Source organism: Verticillium alfalfae, genomic scaffold (genome assembly GCF_000150825.1).
Source record: "Verticillium alfalfae VaMs.102 supercont1.3 genomic scaffold, whole genome shotgun sequence".
Taxonomy (NCBI): Eukaryota; Fungi; Ascomycota; class Sordariomycetes; order Glomerellales; family Plectosphaerellaceae; genus Verticillium; species Verticillium alfalfae.
The window spans coordinates 2,097,903-2,117,897 of NW_003315036.1; the positions used below are offsets into that span (position 1 = coordinate 2,097,903).

Consider the following 19,995-nt stretch of genomic DNA (forward strand, 5'->3'; position numbering starts at 1 on the left):
GTCGCCTACTGCGTCGGCAACATTGTCGGCCCCCTGCTCGTGCGCTCCCAGAGCAGGCCCGACCACTACCCCGAGCTCTGGACCGGCCTCATCGTCTGCTACGTCATTTGCATCCTCGCCGCCGTTGCCCTGTACTTTGTCCTGCGCAGGGAGAATGCCAAGCGGGAGGGCCAGGCGGTTGACGAGGAGGAGCGCGCCAAGCTTGCTTTCCAGGACCTGACGGACAAGGAGAACCCGTACTTCCGCTACGTCATGTGAGAAGCGGACGCTGAGACAACAGAAGTCAACATGCTCTATGGTAGAATGCAATGGTAGGAGATGGATACACGATACCCAAAATAAACATGTAGTCGTTGCTTGCCACGAGAAGCACGCTCATCTATGTGTGTATGACGTGTGATTTAGGGCCATTGGTAAGTCAGGATGTCAGGCGTGTGGTAGATCCTCATCGACCATTTTTGGACGCTGCCAACACATCACAACATGGTGCATAGGATGGACAGCCCTTGCCCCCATTCAACGACACCCGATACCTGGCGGTCCTGGTGATCCTAGCCCGAGAACAAACGGAAACCCCTAAGCTTTTAGTTTTGAGAGATCCCAATCTTCGTCCCGAAATCTGTCGCACACAAGATTCAAACATCATTCCCTGATCAGCAAGAATCAAGCAAGAAACATTGAAAAGGCCTTTCTCGGCAGCGTATTACCGCTCATGTCCCCCCCAGACGCCAATCTATGCAAGAGAAAGAGAAGAGGCACGCGTCGACCCCGACCCCGTGGGCGCGCGAAAAAGGACCCCGAGAGGGAAAATAAAAAGAGGTTAAAACAAAGTGACCAAGGGCCCCCGCGTGTACGCCGCGCCTCCGTTGCGCTGCCCTTGTGCCGTCTTGAAATCCAAAATTGCATGCCGCCCATTCGCAGATGCTATGCTGCCCCATCCCCCTGTTCCCGAAATAACGCCAAAAGCCAGAATTGTGTCGCTGGATGAATTAACTCCCATCGTCGCCATTTTCGCTACCTCGGTACCTCTTCTTCTTTGGGCGTCTCTGCTGCTGATGGCTGCTCCGTCGGTGCTTCGTTCCCCGGCAGCTCCTCCTGCGCTGGTCGCATCGTTTCCAGAGGCTCAGTTGGTGGCGGTGGCGGCACTTGTGGCGGTGGTGGGTGGTCATGAGAAGACAGCTCAGCGGGCATGTGCTCGTCGCCAAGCTGTCCGTCGTTGAGCTCTGCTGGTAGGCCTGGTCTTGTATGTGCTAGCACAGAGCCCAGTGCCGACGGGGCTGGGGGAATGCCCTGAAGATCAGTCTTCGTCGTGGCCATTGGCGCGACCATTGGGAACTGTGGCGAGCCGAACCCTGGCTGTGACTGGCCCGTGTGCTGCGCTGCTATTGGCACCTGCTGCTGGTACATGCTGTAGCTGTGTTGCGGCCAGATGGAGCCTGGGGGACCGTAGTGCGGGGAATGCGGTGGCCACGGCGTGTGTTGTGAGGCACCACCCGGTGAAGCTGTGACTTGTCGGTTCGGGTCCTGCGGATCAGGTGAATCTTGGTGAGGTCCCTGTTGGGTTGGCGTCGGATACCCCTGAGGATAGGGGTGCATGGGCATGGGGAAATAGGCCGGCATGTAAGGATGAGGACCCGGTGGCACAGACTGTCCGTCAGGTGAGTTGGACGAGGTGGATTGAGGGGGGTAAGGCGCCCCGTAGTATGGGTAGTGAGGGTGAGGTGGGTAGTGAGCCCATGGTGGATAAGCAGCCATGGCGTGTGTCATGTGTGGCGATGTGACAGTTTTATCCGCCTCAGAAGCTTGCGTCGTCGTCTGGGACTTGGTGCTGGCGTTCGACTTTTGGCGCATGTCATGGAGAGCACGACCTGCGATGTGTCAGTTGTTATACCCATTGTCATGGCATGGCGCATCCTGTTGGTAGGCCGGGGAAAGAAATGCATACCGAATCGAGCGACCGTGACAACAAAGAGGAGAAAATTGGCAGTTGCCACGCCGGTGGCTGCGAAGGTTGCCACGACAAATCCGCGGGCATATTCCTGGATGAACTCATTATAATGTTTCTTATACTCAGGGCCGAGGCCAGTAACATAGGCATCGATGGAATCAAGGTCATCCGAGTGGCTGGCGAGAAGTGATGTCACGATGAGCCAGAACACTAGGCTCAGGATTTCAAGACCACTGAGATCCATGTCAGCAAGTTGCGGCACGACATCAACACAGCTCTCCACGTACAGGTGAACCCAACAGTTGTACATGATGGGGAGAACGAGAACTGCTGTACCGAGCCACGCCAGGTAGACGAGGGTCCAGGAGAAGGCGAACCATGCAAAAGCTGAAGAAAAGGGTCAGTAACCTGGGGAGGAAGGGCGAGCCAGTCACATTGGGGAGAGACTTACGATACCCCTCGGACCCGCTCCAGTTCTTCCAGAGAGTCAGCCAGCTTTCTTGACTGGATTTGCCTGTAGGATCGCGAATGGAGATCTGTCGTACCGTGATCCTCCTATACCCAACGGCCTTTTGTATGGTGGCCACCCCATATGCAGTCAGAGCCAGTGTGGCTATGGCGAGGAGCTGTATGATCCGTCAGCACGTCGGCCCATGGCACAGATTGGCAGACGGGGTTCTGCCTACCAGTTGCAAGACGCGAACTCCGGCAATCCATACAGACATGTGCGGAACATGTTTGCGGTTGCGGCCGTCCTTGGCCCAGATGTTCTTTGTCAGGAAACGGTGCACATATTGCTTGGTGCGCTGGAGGAACGTCGTCGGAGGCGTCGAGGTTTTGGGTTCGGCGTCCACGGGGGAGCCAGAGGGCGTGGTCGCGTCTTCAGCCGGCTTTGGTTCCTGAGCATCCATAGGGCGAAGGGCCGCGGCGCGGGCGCGGGTGGGAGGCAAGAGGCAAACCCCAGTGGCGAGGTTGGTGTGATCAACCCCGTTGGAGAGTGTAGTGCTTCGTCAGGGCGGTGTTGTTGGTGGTGGTGGTGGTGGTGGTGGTGGTGGTGGTGGTGGCTCGGGAGGTCGGTCAGTTTGGCGAAGTCTCGGTGCTCCTCCCGATTAGAGAGAGATCGGTCGCAAGGGGAGGGTGAAGCAGGAAGAAGGTGGAGAGAGAGTTAGCGAAGAATCGTCAGCCTAGGCTTTTGTCGTTGGACGTCACGGGTATGGTCGCGTCGAAGTCGAGGCATGGAAGACGGCGTGTCTCGATTAGGGCGTGGTGTGCAGTGCAGGCGAAGCTCGAAAGTTGGCTTTGGAGGTTCGTGACCAGAGACTTGGAAGAGGTGTTCGGTCAAGGGTACGGGTCAAGGTCATCCAGTGGCATGGAACTCGATTGCGGGTAATATGGCGGGCGGCCTGCCTGGCTGGCCGGCTGTCTCCAGTGCGTGGTGCGTCAGGTAGTGCCCAGTTGCAAAGTTGGCCCGGGTGGCAGGTGGGCTTGGGGTGGTGGTGGTGGGGGAGGAGGTGATCCTCGCGAATTGGCACTGTCCTTGACGCCGTTGTTTGGCGCATCACATGAAGAATCAATTCAGAGCTGGCACTGTATTGAGACTGTGCTTCTGGACGCACTTGTCTGCCAAGCTCGCCTTTGGCCCCGGCTCTGGGCAGGATGGGCAGTGCATCCGACGAGATCCATCCTAAGAGACTGATCTGCGGTCATTGGACACATCACTCGGGATGCCCCGCACTGCCAAGAGACAGGCTGATTTTGCTGGTCATGATTCGGCCGTCGGAATGGCCCAGTGAGAGAAACATCATCATCTCGGACAGGGAACCCACCTCGCAGACACAGACGTCACAACAATGGCCATTGTCTGCTTCAACGCAGTGAGCTGAGGCAACGGGGAAATTGTTTTCATCGTCGGCGCAGCAGGTGCTTGACACAGTCACTCGTGGCCATGGCCATGACTGCCCATGGCGGGCATCGTTCCTGGCGATAAGGTCCGCAGCATCTCGTTGCAAGTGAGCGAAGTGGCAGCATCTCATCTCTACCCTGTCAGTACTTCCCACTTTGATCCTCGCCGTCAAGCGCCACAATCGGCCAACCAAACCCGTTTCGCTCAACCATCGAAAACCTTCGTCTGGACTATACATGTGCACTCGACCCTTTTAGCCGTGCCTTTGCAATGGGAATGTAGCTTCCAATGGATGATATGGCGCTCTCTCGAATCAACCAAGGCTTGCCGAATGCAGGCGGCAGCAACAACGCACCACAAATGACGAATCCTGGTGTGGCTCATCATCCACCCTCACTCACCACAACGCCGACACAAGACGACGACCGTTGCTGCGCCCACGAATCGGGCGTGGCATGACGGATAGATCAGCGCGACAGATGCCTCGTCGCTAGGGGGTGCAGATACCCGAGTCAGTGGGAGCAGAAGAGACTTTCCGCGTACGCCTCCTCCTCCGCCTCCACCGCTGGTTCAATCCACTCGCGGTACACGACCAAACTTGCTTGTCTCTCCATTTTCAAGCATCGTCGCGGAGGCCAAGCTTCGACATCGCCAAGTTGCCAGGCCAAGCATCAATGGCAAACGAGGATGGGGAAACCCCCCTTCCAATGCCTTTTTCCATCCCAACCCCACTGCTACGTGATGTGACCCCTTTCTACGTACGACCTCAACTCGCCCCAATCCCCCTCCTCAGCTCTGTGTGTGTTCTGCCCCGGTGGTTTATAGTGAGCGACAGGCCTGAAGTGGGTTAGCAGTGTACCATGAAACTACGCTAACAGGGCCATCCTGGTCCAATGCCTGCTCCAATAAGGGCACGTGTTCACTGGGTTTCCGTCCCTCCATCTCCCAATCTCTTCGAGTTTGCGCTTCTCCACTGGGCTGGCTGGCCCTCGCCCCCTTTGGCTGTAATTACAGAACACTGGGGCGAGGCACTGCACTGGCGAGGCTGTGAAGTTGAAGGAAGCGCTTTGTCTCTGCATCAAGATGTAGAGGCCAGTCGTCGCGAAGACAGAGACAAATGTGTCTGGTTTCGTTGGTCAGTTGACATCTTGGTTTCAATGGGGACGGTGGTCTGATCAGAATTCCAATCCCACGTTTCCCGGCGCAATAAGCTTCAACGGCTGGCCAGAAAAGAAGCTTAAATATCTGACATCCTGGTTCGCCGAGGAAAAGCCCAGCAATCACACTGGATGATGTCCCCCCGCCCAGGTGTGCCGTATTGCCGTCCTACGGATCAACCGGGGGGGAGGGCAAGCGCTGGGCGATCGAAGTCCTTGGGTTGGCCTACCAAGAAAGAATAAGAAAAAAAAAAAAAAAGGAGAAAAGACACACTAAAGGAAGCTTTTCGACAACCTTGTATTGTCTCTGATTTTCTCGTGACGCTGATACCAAGCCATGGTTTCTTGGAAAGGCACTTCCAGCGCGCGCCGACTGGGGGCAACAGCGCTTTCGCTACTGGGCCATGATGGCAGCACTGTCCATGTGTTGTTTGTCCGACTCTGCCACCCTAGATCGTTATCCTCCGGCGTCGGAAGCTATTGGCATACACCAATTCGCCGTCGGCGGCTCGTCACGACGTTTTGCCGAGCCTGTCGTGACTCGTGAACCGCCGTGTGATGACAGAGTTTCAAATTATCGTGTCATTTACTTAACTTTCCCCGGCCCCGGCCAAAAGCCAAAGGAATATAAAATTGGCTGCCATGCACGGGAAAAGCACCCTCAAGCTGATCCAGGAATGTGTTTTCTTGAATTTATTGCTTGTTCGTAGTCTCTGAGAGTCGAAAGTCTATGTTGAGGTCGGTATCTACATGCGTGGTTCTGCGGTTGCATGCCGGCCAAGGGCGGCACTCCTCTCGAGCCACACACCGCTCGCCCACCCATGTTTGGCCGTCGATGCGTGGCGGATCAGGAAGCAGACCGGGTGAACCAAAGCGTTTGTCTATCATCAAAGTCGAAAACGCTTGGTCATACAAAAAAAAACATTTAAAAAAAAAATAGAAAAAAGAACGCTCATGCCGTCCAGAAGTCTCTATGATCCTGATTCGTCGTCCGTCTTCTTCATGTCGCGGCGCGACGCCGGCCTCGAGCTTCCACACGCCGTTGCACAGAAGCCTGCCATCCTTGTCCGTCTCCCAGAAGATGTCGGGAATGGTCGTGTAATGGGGGCGCGGGTAGCCAGGCTTGTCGTTGTCGTCGCGGAAATCGTGGTTGTCGACGAGGGGCGCGTCGATGAGGCCGTTCTTGTCAAAGACGGCGGCGACCATGAGCCACTCGTCGTCCTTCTTCAGCTGGTGGATGGCAAGGGCCTCCTTGCCGGCGAGGGCGTGCCAGGGCGACGTGACGTCGGTGCCGTTGCGGGCCCAGGGGGAGTCCTCGCCCCGGCGCGTGTCCTTCTTGTCGAACTCGAACTTTTCCTGCTCGTTCAACACGGCCATGGTGACCTTCTGCTTGCCCTTCATCAGGAGCCAGGCCATGGTGACGTCCTCGCCGGCGATGATGTGGAACTCGTCCTGCAGCACGGGCAGCAGCTCGACAATGTCCCAGGTCACGGTGTAGATGGCGCCATGCGGGAAGGACGTCTTGTGGTACGAGTCGTAGTAGAACTGGCCGATGACGGTGTAGTCGACGGTCGAGGCGAGCGTCGTGTTGCCGGCCTGGGCCTCGAGCCGCGGCAGGATCTGGCGGTCGTAGTAGCCGCGGGCGTTGACCCAGAGGTCCGTGTCCATCTTGGAGACGAACTCGTACTTGCGCGGGCTCTTCTCGACGAGCCAGCGGTAAAACTCAATCGTCTTGACCGTGTTGGCGGTAAAGTCGTCTTCCTGCAGGTGGTCGAGCACGATGAGGTCGCCGTAGGTGCGGTTCTCCTGGCGGATGACGTCCATCCAGCGAGGGCCCGGGTTCGAGATGACGAAGCGCTGGTCCATGGGCACGTCCTTGTAGAGCTTCATCCACGTGTAGCGGATGAGCATCCTCCTCTTGAGATCCCAGGCCGAGCAGATGACGGCGCCGAGCCACGGGCGCTGGTGGCCGTCGTCGTGGGGCGGGTTGTCCATGGGCGAGTAGGGGAACTTTTCGAGCTTGTACTTGGGGTCACGGCGGATGCCGTCGGAGGCGTGGACGCCGTGGACGAGGGCGTCCATGTCGGGGGGCACCCATTCGCGGAGCTCGCCCTCGGCGAGGACGACGGACGTGTCGGGGTAGGGCGGCGGCGGCTTGACCTTGCCCGTCTTGGAGTAGAGGGGAGGCAGACGGGTGCTGCTGTGCAGGTGCATGCCCAGCAGGATGAGGGTCACGGCGACGAAGCTGCTGAGCATGATCCAGTATCGCGTCGTCATCATGCGGGAGCGAGCGACGGATGCGCCGCGCATGCTCTCGTAAATCCAGGATCGCCTGGCCGCCATGACTGTCGACTGTTGGCAGACCGCGTGTGGTCCGACTCGAAGGACCGAACGAACAAACGAGTAAAAGAGTGTGTGGTATGTTGCAGGTCTGGCTGCGTCCTGATCAGAGGGAAAGAGGCGCACACGCAGTCAAGCAGACAAACAGAAACGACGTGGCAAGGAGGCGCGAGGGAGGCGGACAGCAGGCAGCGGCGGGGAGGGGGGGGGGGGGATACACAGCAATAAAAGCAGACGGATTCGTGAGCGAGCCTTTGAGTTTTTGCCCCGTGCCGCCCCCTGAGCAGAGTGGCCCACGGGTAATCTGCCAAGTCCAGGCGCCAGTGGAAGGATCGGGTGGAAAGGCCCCACTCTCGTATCCATCGAAGAAGGCTTGTCACTAGCCCCGACCTCTTCTGGTTGGTCCTTATCATTCCAGGGCTGAACTGAGGCCCCCCTTCAGTGCACCCTCCGCTGTATTCGCTGCCTGGTGCCGCCCGAAGCATCTCTATAATTGGCATTCAGATCTGACCCTGCAGCCGAACAGCGCCCTTCCGAATGCCCGGATAAGGCGGCGGCAGCCGAAGCGAAGGAGCAGAGGCACCAGCTGCTTGCTACCTGGCGCCATGTCGCCGCGGTCGCTCGCCATCGTGCGCCACAGGATCGTTCTAGTGTTTGCCATGGGACCAACAATGAACACCGCACATCCAAGGACTGCTGTACATGTACCTAGGTCCCTGGGGCACGTCCGTCAAGGGAGGGTTAAGGTTCGTTCCACAACATCATGGCATCCCGGCCTACCGGTGCAGGTGGGACGAGCTACCATGTATTCACTCAGGGTCCGAAACCCACCACGAGCCTGCTGCCGAGCGAACCCTTTACTTCTTGTTATTCACGTTCCACGCGGCAGAGAAAAAAAAGCCGCCGGCGGGCAGTACGGTGTACACGGCATACCTGTCGAGAGTGGTCCGAGCTGCTCCTTTCCCATTTTCTACGCTGCACCCCAATACGTCCCGAAGCTACCGCTCTCATGCCTGCCGCGACAAGACGAAGTGGGACTGCTCCATACCTCTACCTCTACCAGCGCTTGGGGAACAAAGACGGCCATTTCCCTGAGACATCACGACGTAACTTTGCAATGCGCTCGAGGCCAGGTTGGTGAGACGCAAGCTCTGTGAAGCTACTCCTGTGGCGGTGCAGTCTACTCGACAATTGCCTCTTTTCACAGTGTACGGACCCGGTTCAAGCTTCCGTCATGCATTCCGTGTCACTCAATCGCATGCATCTCTCAATCGCAGTGCCAACCAACCCCGTTACACTTGAGCCAGCAACATGATGCGATCGATCGAGTCCGAAGGCTCATCAGCAGTGAGGACGAGCCACCACGGCTTCAATCTCCACCAGAAAGTTGCCTGGCAGCTTGCCCGCTTGAATGGTCGTTCGTGCCGGCTTCGGGTTGGGCAGCAGCTTGCCGTACACGCCGTTCATCGCAGCAAAATCGTCCATGTTGGCGAGGAACACCGTCGTTTTGATGGCCATGTCCCACGACGTGCCCGCTTCCTCCAAAATGAGCCCAATATTGTTGATGACAGCAGCCTGCTGCCCGTCAGTCGTCGAAGCGTAGAGAGGACAACAACATGTAATTGGTGACGTACCGTCTGGGCCTCGATGCCCTCGGGGATCGTGCCATTGACAGAGGGGATCGTGCCACTGGTGTAGACAATATCCTTGGTCATGACACCACCGGCTGGACGGAGTCAGTAACTGACGAGCTCTGTTGGGACCAAACTCAAACAAGCGTACACAAGATGGGGCCCTGAGATCCAAGGTGCGTGATGGGAGACTTGGATCGAGACTGAAGAAGTGTTGAAGGTGCAGCAAAGGCCGACCCAGCAGCAACGAGAAGCAACGTTGCTGTCTTGAGAATCGCCATTCCGAACATTTCGACTTGTTTTCAGTCTTGATATGCGCCAAACGTAATAGTAGTATGATGCAATTGACAATTTCAATTTTTGCTGACGTACGAATGACAATCTCTGCGATGCTTGCCTCAAGTCCTTACTGAAGGTGATGTGCTCGTTTAAATACCATCCTCTCTTTGTTTTTTTGTCTATAGTAAGCTTGCAAGTCTATGAGCTCCGATCGGAGACGTCGCCAACCCTTCATTCTGAAGACGATGTTGCGATCGCCAACCTCGTGCAATCGTTATCAGCTTTGCCAAGAAAGTTGGCGGCCTCGATTCCCACGAACCCCGCGCCCTGGCGCAAAGCGCAAGGCGAAGGCATCGCGCCCTTCGCCGACATGATTCTTTCCCACTTTTGTGCATTAATCTCTCAATTTAGAAGGTGACTTATCTGATAATTGTCCGGAGTCTGACGACCTACAGAACTGCCGAATCATCAGCCTACAGTGGCATCCGTCGGATCGCCGCGTTGGGCTTCCAACTCGGGGGGCTCTTAGCCCAACCCACAATCAACAGCTGAGCCGAGATGTCCCAAAGACGGTAGTTCCAACCCCTCGGGTCCGTTATCTTTGCGCATAGTCTGCTGGATCCGAATCGATTGAACAGTCTCGCCGATGACCCCGCGGGGGTGAGGAACACTCACTCCGGCTGTGCCGTGACTCGAACCATTTTGCTATCGCTCCAGTCTCCAACCTGGACATCTCAAGAAGCGGTATGTCGATGAATCATCTGAATGACACGACGTCATGACCAATGTAGACCAGGAATGACTTCTTTCTATCGCGACTTTTCTGTTCAGATATTCTGCTCGAGATGTCGTAGCTCAGTCACTGACTCGGTCCGTCAATCCACAAGGCCCGGACTCTAGACTCAGCGAATCGAAGTAGCTCTCCCCACACAATGCTCTGCGAAGCTGGACGATATTGATGAACTTCACTTAGCTCTGCGAATTATGAGAGCGGTACTGCCATCGTCTACGAGACGGACGAGGCAGCAAGCACCAGTTGAAACCTGAACCAGCACGTGGCGCCACGTGCTGTGACGTCCGTTACCTCTTTTCTCCTTCCCGATGGAGATGCCGGGTAATTCTATGGCTACCCCGCGTTCCAAGCAGGCGACTAGACACAGACGATCATCCTGATAGGAAAACGTGGTGGTTTGTCTTTATCGCTGCAAGTGCCTCTTGGTGTTATCGCTGCATGGATCCTTCGAGTATACCCGACCAATGGTGAGAGTAATCTTTATGATAAGCCTCACCGACACAAACCGAGGCTTGGGAAAAAACATCAGGGTTGAAAATAAGGCTTGTCAAAATTCGCAGTCATACCGAGATCGGAACTTATCTCATAACGGCCAACCTCGTGGCGTGTCGGAGCGGAGCCGACCAACCTCCGTCCGACGTGACCCTTCTCAGCCCAGCGATTGCAACATCTGCATTAGTCTTGCGGACTACTCGCGGTAGCAAGATGCCAAACTCGCAGATTATGATTAAGAGCTGCTTTGTGGCGGCCAAAGGTCGTAAGCATGGTCGCCGGGCATCGGTCACAGACAACGATATAAGACATCATTGTCGGCGCGCTTCCATGGTATTAGAAGTTGGTCGATATCCTCATTTGTTCCAAATTCCCAGTGACAGCTCAAACGATATTCAAAATGTTGAGTCCTCAAGCCACCTCGATCCTGGTTCTCGCCCTCAGCAGCAGGGTCCTGTCAAGTCCAGCCTTCATATTTCAAGACACCATCCGCTTCCACGGCCTCGACAGTGTCTCGTCAGAGTCAGTGCATAATATCCACGTCACCTATGAGGACAACTTTCCGCACGGCAATGTTAAAATTGTGTACGGCGAATGTAACCCCAAGAGCACCAACCACTATCAACATGAAGTGGCGTCTCTGTTCACGAGACGGGAGGCTGCCCCAGACCGTCTGGTATGGGTCGTTCCCCATGATGTCAGCCAGGAAGGTTGTCTTCATGCCTACTCTGAGGGCCGTCTGCTTGGTCGTTCCGAGCCCATCAGCTTCTCTCACCCGCATCGAAAGCGCCAGACCCTACACGAGACGGGCGATTCCAACGGGCTTTGGTTCAACGGCGTCAAGTACTTGAACTCCACCAAGAAGGCCTCTCTGTCTACAGCCGAAGCCAAGAGCAAGAAGATAGCCATCGTCGGAGGTGGAATGGCTGGACTCATGACGAGTCTGCTCCTGACCTCAGTTGGCATCACTGACTGGCATATTATTGAGTCTACCGCCCGCGTAGGCGGCCGTGTTCGCACCAAGTACCTCAACGGCACTGGACCCAACGACTACCAATACCAGGAGATGGGCCCCATGCGATTCCCCGTGTCAGTTAAATACACAGACACCAACGAGACCCTCGACATTCAGGACCACAAGATGGTCTTTCAGCTGGCCGATGTGCTCAATGAGATGAACGGCGAAGACTCGGATCTAGCCGTTAAGTTCATCCCCTGGATCCAGAGCAGCCCCAACACGCCAACAAACTCGCGCGGATACCGCCTACCGAACGGTCAGATTCCCAGCAGCGCGCAGGCTGCTGCCAGTCCTGGCATGATCCCTAAGGCGGCCAATGCCTCTGACCCTGAAGGTGCCGAGCTGGGCGGTAAGTTCCTCGAACGCCTGCTTGACATGTCACCGGAGCGCATGCGCAACATTTCCACGAACGTGTTCCAAGCCCACCGCGACGCCATCGACAGGGGCCTCTTCAGCTGGTCCGAGGCCGCCTACCTCAAGTACCAGCTTGGTCTGGATGAAGACACTGTCGACTTTGTCGGCGGTTCAGGCAACTCGCCCATGTGGGGTGACTGGTATGACAATGTCTACTTCTCGGCCACCACCTGGCGCACTATTGACAAGGGCCTTGACTCACTCCCTCGGGCTTTCACGCCTCATGTCGAGGGAAAGATTACGTACGGCCGAAAGATTGACGGGCTTCAGTACAACGAGACGACGTCCAAGGTGGCGCTCACCTGGAGAGAAAGCCCCCTTGACAGGGAGCCCAAGAGTGACGAGTATGACTATGCAGTCGTGGCCGTTCCATTCTCCAAGATCAGGCTCTGGAGGACTCCCACCTATTCCAGCCTGCTTTCGAGGGCCATCTCCACTTTGAATTACGCCCAGTCTTGCAAGGTTGCTCTGCACTACGAGACCCGCTTCTGGGAGCACCAGGAGAACCCCATCTTCGGAGGCTGCGGGTCAACCGATATCCCCGGAGTCGGCTCCGTCTGCTACCCCGCATACAAGATCAACTCCACCGGGCCCGGTGTCATCCTTGGCTCCTATACTTCGGGCACGGCAGCGCGCTCCGTCGCTGCTCTCAGTGAAGAGGACCACGTTGCCCTTATCCAGCGCGCCATGGTGGAGGTCCATGGCGAAATCGCCAACGAGCAGTGGACCGGTGCCTACGATCGTCAGTGCTGGGAGGTGGACGAGCACCAGGCTGGCGCATGGGCGTCCCCTACCGTCGGCCAGCAGGAGCTGTTCATTCCTGCGTACCACAAGACCGAGATGAACACCATCTTCGTCGGTGAGCACACTAGCATAACGCATGCCTGGATCTTTTCAGCTCTCGAATCTGCTGTGCGGGGAACCACGCAGCTACTCTTGGATCTCGGCCTTGTCGATGAGGCGAAGGAGATTGTTGACACCTGGATGGCGCGCTGGATCACAGTATAGAGAAGAGTCTCGGCATTCTGGACGCTAGAGCCCACGTGGTAACGTAAATCGCATACACGTCATGGCATCTGTATGAAGGAGGAGTAGAGAGAGATATTGTTGGCCAGAGTAGTGAAGGTCATCGTGGGGCACCGACTGGAGATGCTCAGAGTATAATTGCTATTTACTTGATCAGTTGAACGTTTTCAGTCCGTTGCTATTTGATATTAATTGTGTAAAAGATATCATGCCCATAGCTTGAGCAACCAGCACTATGCAGTAACGAGCAAAAGTTTCAAACCATACAGTAGTCGCCGAATGAGGGAGGGTTAGAGTTGACGATTAAGATGACATTGTTCATTATCATGACTGGGTATTGAAATCCCTACATATTTGCTTAAGCGTTCTGCTTGATGGCAGTCTTCACATATTCCTCCAGCTCCTGCCCAGAGAGACCCTTGAGACCAAGAACCTCATTGTCGACATTCTGGAAGTTAGGGCCGTACGACTCGTTGGTGGCGCCCTGCAGAATGTAGTTGAACCAGACCCAACCGTCAAAGACACCCTTGCCGAGAGCCTCGTCCGCCTTGGCCTTGAGCTCGTTGCTGTCGACTTCGGGGGTGCTCCAGCTGCCTGGGATAGCCTCTTGCGCCCACTGGGCAATCTGGCTGTAGGAGACCTTGGCGTCCTCGATGCGCACGATGCGGTTCGCCGTTGCCTCGGGGTTCTTCAGGACTCCGACAACAGCCTTGCCGACCGTCTCCAGGCGGGTGACGCTAATAGCCAGCTTGCCTCCGTTGTACTGGTTGACAGTCTTCTCCTTGACGTTGAGCAGGCTGCCGTAGGTAATGCCCCAGTCGAGGAAGAGGTTGTTGTAGACGAACGTGTAGGAGAGAGGGGTGTTCTTGGCCTTCTCAACGAGGTAGTCTTCCGTCTTGACCTTCTCGGCGAAGACAGGAAGCTGGCGCGCCAGGGCATTCTGCTGATCGCAGCCAAAGTTGGACGGGATGAAGCGCTGGACGCCAGCCTCGACCGACGCGTCGACAAGGCTGCGCTGGGCGTCACCCACGGCGGGGGCGCCGAGGGTGGAGACGACGGCGTCGATACCAGCTAGCGCGGACTTCAGGGAGGCGGTGTCGTTGTAGTCGACGACAGCCTCCTTAACCTTGTCCGCGAAGCCCGCAGGCACCTTGCCAGCAGCTCTGGTGAGGACGGTCACGTTGAAGCCAGCGTTGACGAGCTCTGTGAGGACGGGCTCACCGAGAGCACCGACGGCCTATGATGAACACTGGTAAGAAGCTGAGACGACCATCTGCTGAGAGGAGAAACTTACGCCAGCGTGAGCGACATTCTTGATGGCAGGCATATTGAGCAGACTGAGTAGAAAGGATTCTGGGTATCGCTGATGGAGGAGCCGGATAAGCTAAATGAAGAAGTTCGTTTCCGAGGTATCGAAGTGAGTATGATGGTCGCGAGGCCAATTGAGTTTGGTGAATGGATGGGTTGACTCCTAATATAGGCCTTCACTCTCTTCCTTGGGTTGGACTTGGGAAAGGGAAATAGAGTTCGGGATCAAATCTCGTCATGTAAGCAGCTAATGGCGACGTGACTTATGCTCAAACTGTGCTGAAATGTCAACTGCCGATCTGGGTCCAGCCCGTCTTCGTCGGCATCTCCATTTGACGAGGGAATTTAAGACAAGGCCGGAATGGCGTGTCAAGCTTCGCTCGGCTTCAAATCTGGGACGCCCCACCTATGTATGTGCCTGATGAAAGCATCAGTCACTGTCGGAAGATTTTAAATCCCACCTGTTCTATTATTACGAGTTCTACTGGTAGACTCTTAGGCCTACCAACGCAGGAGAAGGCGGGGCAGCCGCCGTCTGTTTGGTCAATGGACATTCCGAGCTTGACCATGGCTTCGTTCCGATGGATTTGACAGCAAGAGCCCCATCTGATTATCAACACCAAGCGTGCCCCACTTGGTTGGCGTGTCGGGTTCGGAGTCAAACTGGTCCCGGGGATTTGCGAAGATGGAACGTGACACAAGACGATGGTGTGAGTAGCAATTGCGATGGCAGGAGGCGGGAGGCGCGACCTCTAAAGATCTCTCTGATCCAGCTGTCCGTATAAAATAGATTTCTTGGCATGCAAGGGGAACGGCGGGAGGTCTCACAAGGCTACATGGGTCAATCTTTACGACGCCAATCTGTACTATTTGCCTGCCTTACCATACATCAAGATATTTTCGCTTGAGTATTAGTCGCCATGCATCGTTCCTTGTGGTCGTTCTCCTTGAGTGCTAGCCTTGCGCTCTCCTCCTGCCTTCCGAAAGGTTGTCCTGGGATCAAAGGTGATCTCACCATCGATTCTTTCCAGCTATACCCAGAAAATACCGATTTTGATGCCAAGCGCTGTGTGGCGTACTTCAGGTGGGTACTACCTCAGTAAACTAGCCCCGTACTACCCCTGTTGACCTCACAATCAGTGTCCTCTACAACGCCACTGTTGCAGTATACGACCCTAGCAAGAATGCTGTCGTTAAGACCCTCACAGTCCCTGGATTGAGTGGAAACCCTCTCCTGCACTCGAGTGGTGTTCAGGTCGATCCTCGGGATCGGCTCTCTATCGTGATTGACGCCGGCTCATCCTTCGACACCGGAGGCCAAAACATTTCGGGCGACAACTTTCTCGTCAAATACGGTCTAAAGGATGACCGGGTCCTTTGGAAAACGAATCTTACAGCTGTCACAGATGGCGTGTACAGTGGGTACCAGGACATTGAGCACGATGAGCTGGGTAATACCTTTGTGCTCGGCACTTTCCCAAGCAGCATCATCCGCGTCAGCGCCGATGGAAAGCAGGCCACGCCTTGGTACCTTGCAACCCCGCCGGATCACACGGTTCACGGCTACAGTGGCATCGCCAACATCGGCAAGAGTCTGATAGTCAGCGACAATACGGATGGGCAGCTCTACAAGTTTGACATTCGCGCTCAAAAGGGCACTCCCGTCAGAATTCCACTGTCGTCTGGGGACGGCCCTATCGGTCTGAATCTCGACGGCGCCTACCTGCCTCCTCGTTACTCGGACAAGGTTCTTCTGATCTCCGACAACGTCAACGGAACCTATGTTCTCCGCTCATTGGATGGCAAGTGGAACACTGCCGAGAACCTTGGAGTAATTCCCAACAGTCTTCTCTCCGAGGGCGGTACTACCGTGGCCTCTCTTCAAATTGGCGAGTCAATCTACACCGTCACCGAGTTCTTTGGGGATGCACGGGTGCCAGGCACTCTTGCTGGAAACAGGACGAGCTTTCCCCTGGTTGACATTACGTCTCAGGTACAGAGCTTGCTCAAGTAGTTCGTCATCTGCGAATCGTTCAATTCGCCCACTCGAGGAGACACGATGGGTAGGGTTGCGTGTACTCGGGCTACGGTGTTCTTCTACGGCCGTGTACATGAACTGTCACTTGGAACATCTATGGACACATCTCGCCACGCCAGTAGACCTGTGCAACTCTGGCTCGCACATAAGAGCAATTGGCGATCGTTCTTACCTAAAATAAAGTAATTGATTGAGATTGGAGATTAATATAATCACTTCTCCAATCATGACAAGCTCGTCTCGCAAAGACACGTGATGTAAGCCAATCGACGTCAAGGGAGAGCTTTGGACATGGTGAGGAAGTGAATCCCTCCCTTAAGGAACCTATGATCAACCCCAGCCAACTCATCCAATCCACAACGGCTGTCGAACCTTTGCTCAGCAACAATGACATGCACCGACGGATGCTATCGTAAGTCTCCAGTGTGGCAGCCGTCGCTTAATGTCATCTTCAAAACTCCTGGTAAGCGGGGCGCTGGCCGTGTCATGTTTAGCTGCGGAGTGAAAGCGACCAAGACAGCTAGATTGAGCATAACATTGACAACTTGAATGACAAACTTCCCGTTTTGGGGCGCATGATTATGGAAACTGAAAATTGGGAAGGCGTGCGTAAGGCTCTATGGACGGAGAGGACATGGTTGTGTCCTCATATTCTTCTCTTGTTTCAAGCATCCCAGTGTCATGCGCGAGCTTTCAACCTTTTGTCCGTGAGTTTGTCCGTGAGAAAATGTCCAGTCCTCACCTCTGCAAAAATGGCACCAAAGAGAAACCTGTTCTAACACATCCTCAATAGATGCCTTGTTCTATGGGAGCAAATGTGGCTGTCGCCTCAAACTCTGAAAGGGCGATGCTCGAGCACGCTCAAAAGTGAACGCAGTTTCTGCGAGCGATGTTGAGGACAGTGACTGCTTTTTTTTCATCGCACCAGAATACTGTCATGGCGAGGGAGTCTGGTAGAGAATAGAATAAGTCGACGAATTATTATAGGTGTCCTATAGTGCACCTGCTCAATGATCGTGAGCAAGCCAATCTGCCAAAAGAATGAACGACAAGCGCGTCGCGTATCGGTGAATGCGCACACAACTCACCCAAAGACAAACAATTGACAAACCGCTCCTGCCGTTGTGTGAAGAAATGCAGCTACATAGAAGGATTGTTTGTGTCTGGATTTCTACGCACTTACCAAACTCCCAACCCAGACTCTCCACCTCCTACAACCGGCACACTCAATCCGTCAACACAACCGCTGGCGTTATCAGCATCACCATCCCGGCCATAACACTAGAACACGACGAAACCGCCATTGAAAGATGCCTAAACAGAGTGCTGGTTCCAACAAGGGCTCTGCCCAGAGCAAAGACTTAGGCCCGCATGTCGTCCAGATTGAACCCGACGCCGAATACATGCGGTTCCTTACCAGGCTGACCTCAAGCAGCCCTGAGCTGAAGAAGGGAGGCTATATCATAAAGCAGCTCTCCATCAATGATCTCGAGGCTAAAAATCGCTGCCAGCGGTGCGATTTACGTTGTGAGTTTCCGTCTGTCTTCTGTGCCTTCCTTCCCTATGCGTCTTTGGATGGCGTGGGTCTTTTCGTATCACGGAATACCACGAAACGCCACGAAATGCGGCATCCCATCGACTTCCGTATCGTAGAGTCTCTTTCCCGAAAGGGTCGAGCTAATTTCTTTATGACGAAAATCAGGCGTCTGCAAGAAGCCCATTGCCGCCACCGTTTCTGTTGCTCAGAACTTGGCTGACACCCTTCCCAACGTTCGCGTCTTCGACGCCGCTGTCAGCGGCAGTACTGGTAGCAAGGGACGGTCTGCACCTCGAAAGAATGGAAGCACTCGCGTCAAGTCGTGCAGCGACAACACCAGCGAGAGCTCTGCCAGACTCAGCACCAAAGCTATCGGAAAGCAGATTGCTCAGGACATCAACGAACACATGAAGGAACCCCAGGGACAGAGCAAGTTCGGATGTAACTGGCATAGCGGCGAGATCAAAAACAAGGTCAGTGACGTTGTCCGTGAGCAATTTTGGTCCTCTTTCGTCAAAGTGAAAGAAACCTGTACGCGCTTGGTCATGGCCTATGATAATATGCAGGCGCTGATAATACTATAAGGTCTGGACTTGCTGCAACCAGCATGTCTCCCAGCCCGGCTGCATGCACGAGAACGAGCATCTTCCCCGCGAGTTCAGCCTCAAGGAGATGACCCTCCGCTTCCAGTGTTACAACACCCCGCGTGCCCACGAGCACTTTCGCAGCCCGAAGCACATCCGCAGCGCCGTCGCTCTCGACTGCGAGATGGGCACTGCCTTTGACAACGAGCCCCAGCTCGTTCGCGTCACGCTCATTGACTACTTCACCGCCGAGGTCCTTGTCAACAATCTCGTCTGGCCCGATGTCAACATGGCCCACCTCAACACCCAGTATTCGGGCGTCACCTGGCCGCAGCTGAAGCAGGCCCAGCGCGATGGCATCTGCATCATGGGAACCGGCATTGCTCGCCTCCAGATTCTCAAGTATATCGGACCTCAGACCATTGTCGTCGTCCATGGTGGCGGCTCGGATCTGTCTGCCCTCAACTGGATCCACCCCATCATCGTCGACTCGCACCTCGTCGAAGCTGCTTACCAGAAGGCCAAGCAGGAGCAGGAAGAGGCCGACCGCGAGTCTGCCGAGGCCGAGCGTCAGTGGCTCGAGGGTGGCCCTGGCCCATCCGCTGATGCCGGAAAGGTTGACGAGAGGAAGGAGAAGAAGAAGCAACAGTCGTCGCAGCGTGGCAAGCTCACCCTCAAGAGCCTGGCTCAGGAGAGACTCGGCCGTCAGATTCAAACGGGTCGCGGACACGACAGCCTTGAAGACGCCATGGCCGCTCGGGACCTTGTGCACTGGCATGTGCTGCGTCTTCTTGAGCAAGCTATGGAAGACGCTGCTGGTGACGTCTAAAAGTGGTGAGATTGATGACAGTGCACTGCCCAGGCATGAAGCCTGGTCGCTTCCCACAGTGGAAGTGCAGTGCTTTGCATGATTGTGGAGGCTTGGTGCTCAGACCAAGCTGGATTGAAAGTCAGGTCGAGATAGCTTGCAGGGCTTGCAATGTGCTCCATAGGCTTTGTTTACCTTCAGTCAGTCAGCGTCGACGACGAGAGGCAGGTCTGTCAGCCCGGGAAGCGTGTTAGGCGGCCCCGTTCGTAGGTTGGAACCTGAATTGGAATCTGACTGATCCATCATTGTTTTGCAAGTGATTTGACACACCATATGTCTGCAATCTTCACGTTAGTCATGTTGGTGATAACGATATGATCCGCAAGTAGGCACATCCATCACAATATCAAAAGTGGCCCCATTCGCCCAGAAGCCAAGACGGAAACTTGCCCACTTTTACCATGTGTCATGGTGTCCGAAGACCTTGAAAAGGACTTCGATGAGTCTGCTCGCTGTATCACCTTCCCATGGCAGCTATGAGGGTGGGCAGAGCTTTCGTTAGTCACATCCACCGCTAGCTTGAGTGTTGGTCGTGCGTGGGGGCATTTCTTCTCAAGCACAGTGATGGGCTGAAGATGGGATCCCTGGGCATGATGATTTGGCTGAGGCCTATAGCTTCGTATTCTGTAGCAATCATTATCCCGCAGCTATGAACGAAT

The 19,995-nt window shown here is 55.2% G+C and overlaps 8 protein-coding genes across 8 annotated transcripts in view; 4 read left to right on the forward strand and 4 right to left on the reverse strand.

Moving 5' to 3' along the window:
* VDBG_03151 (allantoate permease) overlaps positions 1 to 258 on the forward strand; it is a gene marked incomplete at both ends in the record, with an annotated part of 1,681 nt that extends 1,423 nt beyond the window's left edge. Inside the window, one exon of the mRNA XM_003006966.1 lies at positions 52 to 258. Within this exon, the coding sequence (XP_003007012.1) occupies positions 52 to 258 (207 nt within the window). The remainder of the gene's footprint in view (positions 1 to 51) is intronic.
* Positions 259 to 1,014: 756 nt separating this feature from the next.
* On the reverse strand, positions 1,015 to 2,859 carry VDBG_03152 (predicted protein; the record flags this gene model as incomplete). Its single annotated transcript, XM_003006967.1, has 5 exons — positions 1,015 to 1,868; positions 1,946 to 2,181; positions 2,236 to 2,335; positions 2,400 to 2,574; positions 2,635 to 2,859. The coding sequence occupies 5 exons, from the start codon at positions 2,857 to 2,859 to the stop codon at positions 1,015 to 1,017; spliced, it is 1,590 nt and encodes a 529-aa protein (XP_003007013.1).
* A 2,810-nt stretch (positions 2,860 to 5,669) lies between these two features.
* VDBG_03153 (predicted protein) lies at positions 5,670 to 7,351 on the reverse strand (the record flags this gene model as incomplete). Its single annotated transcript, XM_003006968.1, has 3 exons — positions 5,670 to 5,736; positions 5,817 to 5,889; positions 5,959 to 7,351. 3 exons carry the CDS (start codon positions 7,349 to 7,351, stop codon positions 5,670 to 5,672), a joined length of 1,533 nt encoding a protein of 510 aa, XP_003007014.1.
* Positions 7,352 to 8,279: 928 nt separating this feature from the next.
* Positions 8,280 to 9,269, reverse strand: VDBG_03154 (translation initiation inhibitor; the record flags this gene model as incomplete). Its single annotated transcript, XM_003006969.1, has 3 exons — positions 8,280 to 8,923; positions 8,983 to 9,074; positions 9,131 to 9,269. The coding sequence occupies 3 exons, from the start codon at positions 9,267 to 9,269 to the stop codon at positions 8,690 to 8,692; spliced, it is 465 nt and encodes a 154-aa protein (XP_003007015.1).
* Positions 9,270 to 10,943: 1,674 nt separating this feature from the next.
* VDBG_03155 (L-amino-acid oxidase) lies at positions 10,944 to 12,983 on the forward strand (the record flags this gene model as incomplete). Its single annotated transcript, XM_003006970.1, has 1 exon — positions 10,944 to 12,983. One exon carries the CDS (start codon positions 10,944 to 10,946, stop codon positions 12,981 to 12,983), a length of 2,040 nt encoding a protein of 679 aa, XP_003007016.1.
* Positions 12,984 to 13,359: 376 nt separating this feature from the next.
* On the reverse strand, positions 13,360 to 14,404 carry VDBG_03156 (conserved hypothetical protein; the record flags this gene model as incomplete). The annotated part of the gene is made up of 2 exons (XM_003006971.1): positions 13,360 to 14,238; positions 14,296 to 14,404. 2 exons carry the CDS (start codon positions 14,326 to 14,328, stop codon positions 13,360 to 13,362), a joined length of 912 nt encoding a protein of 303 aa, XP_003007017.1.
* Positions 14,405 to 15,229: 825 nt separating this feature from the next.
* VDBG_03157 (TRI14) lies at positions 15,230 to 16,373 on the forward strand (the record flags this gene model as incomplete). Its single annotated transcript, XM_003006972.1, has 2 exons — positions 15,230 to 15,393; positions 15,450 to 16,373. The coding sequence occupies 2 exons, from the start codon at positions 15,230 to 15,232 to the stop codon at positions 16,321 to 16,323; spliced, it is 1,038 nt and encodes a 345-aa protein (XP_003007018.1).
* A 1,596-nt stretch (positions 16,374 to 17,969) lies between these two features.
* Positions 17,970 to 19,297, forward strand: VDBG_03158 (conserved hypothetical protein; the record flags this gene model as incomplete). The annotated part of the gene is made up of 3 exons (XM_003006973.1): positions 17,970 to 17,991; positions 18,050 to 18,357; positions 18,491 to 19,297. The coding sequence occupies 3 exons, from the start codon at positions 17,970 to 17,972 to the stop codon at positions 19,295 to 19,297; spliced, it is 1,137 nt and encodes a 378-aa protein (XP_003007019.1).
* Between the last annotated feature and the right edge of the window lie 698 nt (positions 19,298 to 19,995).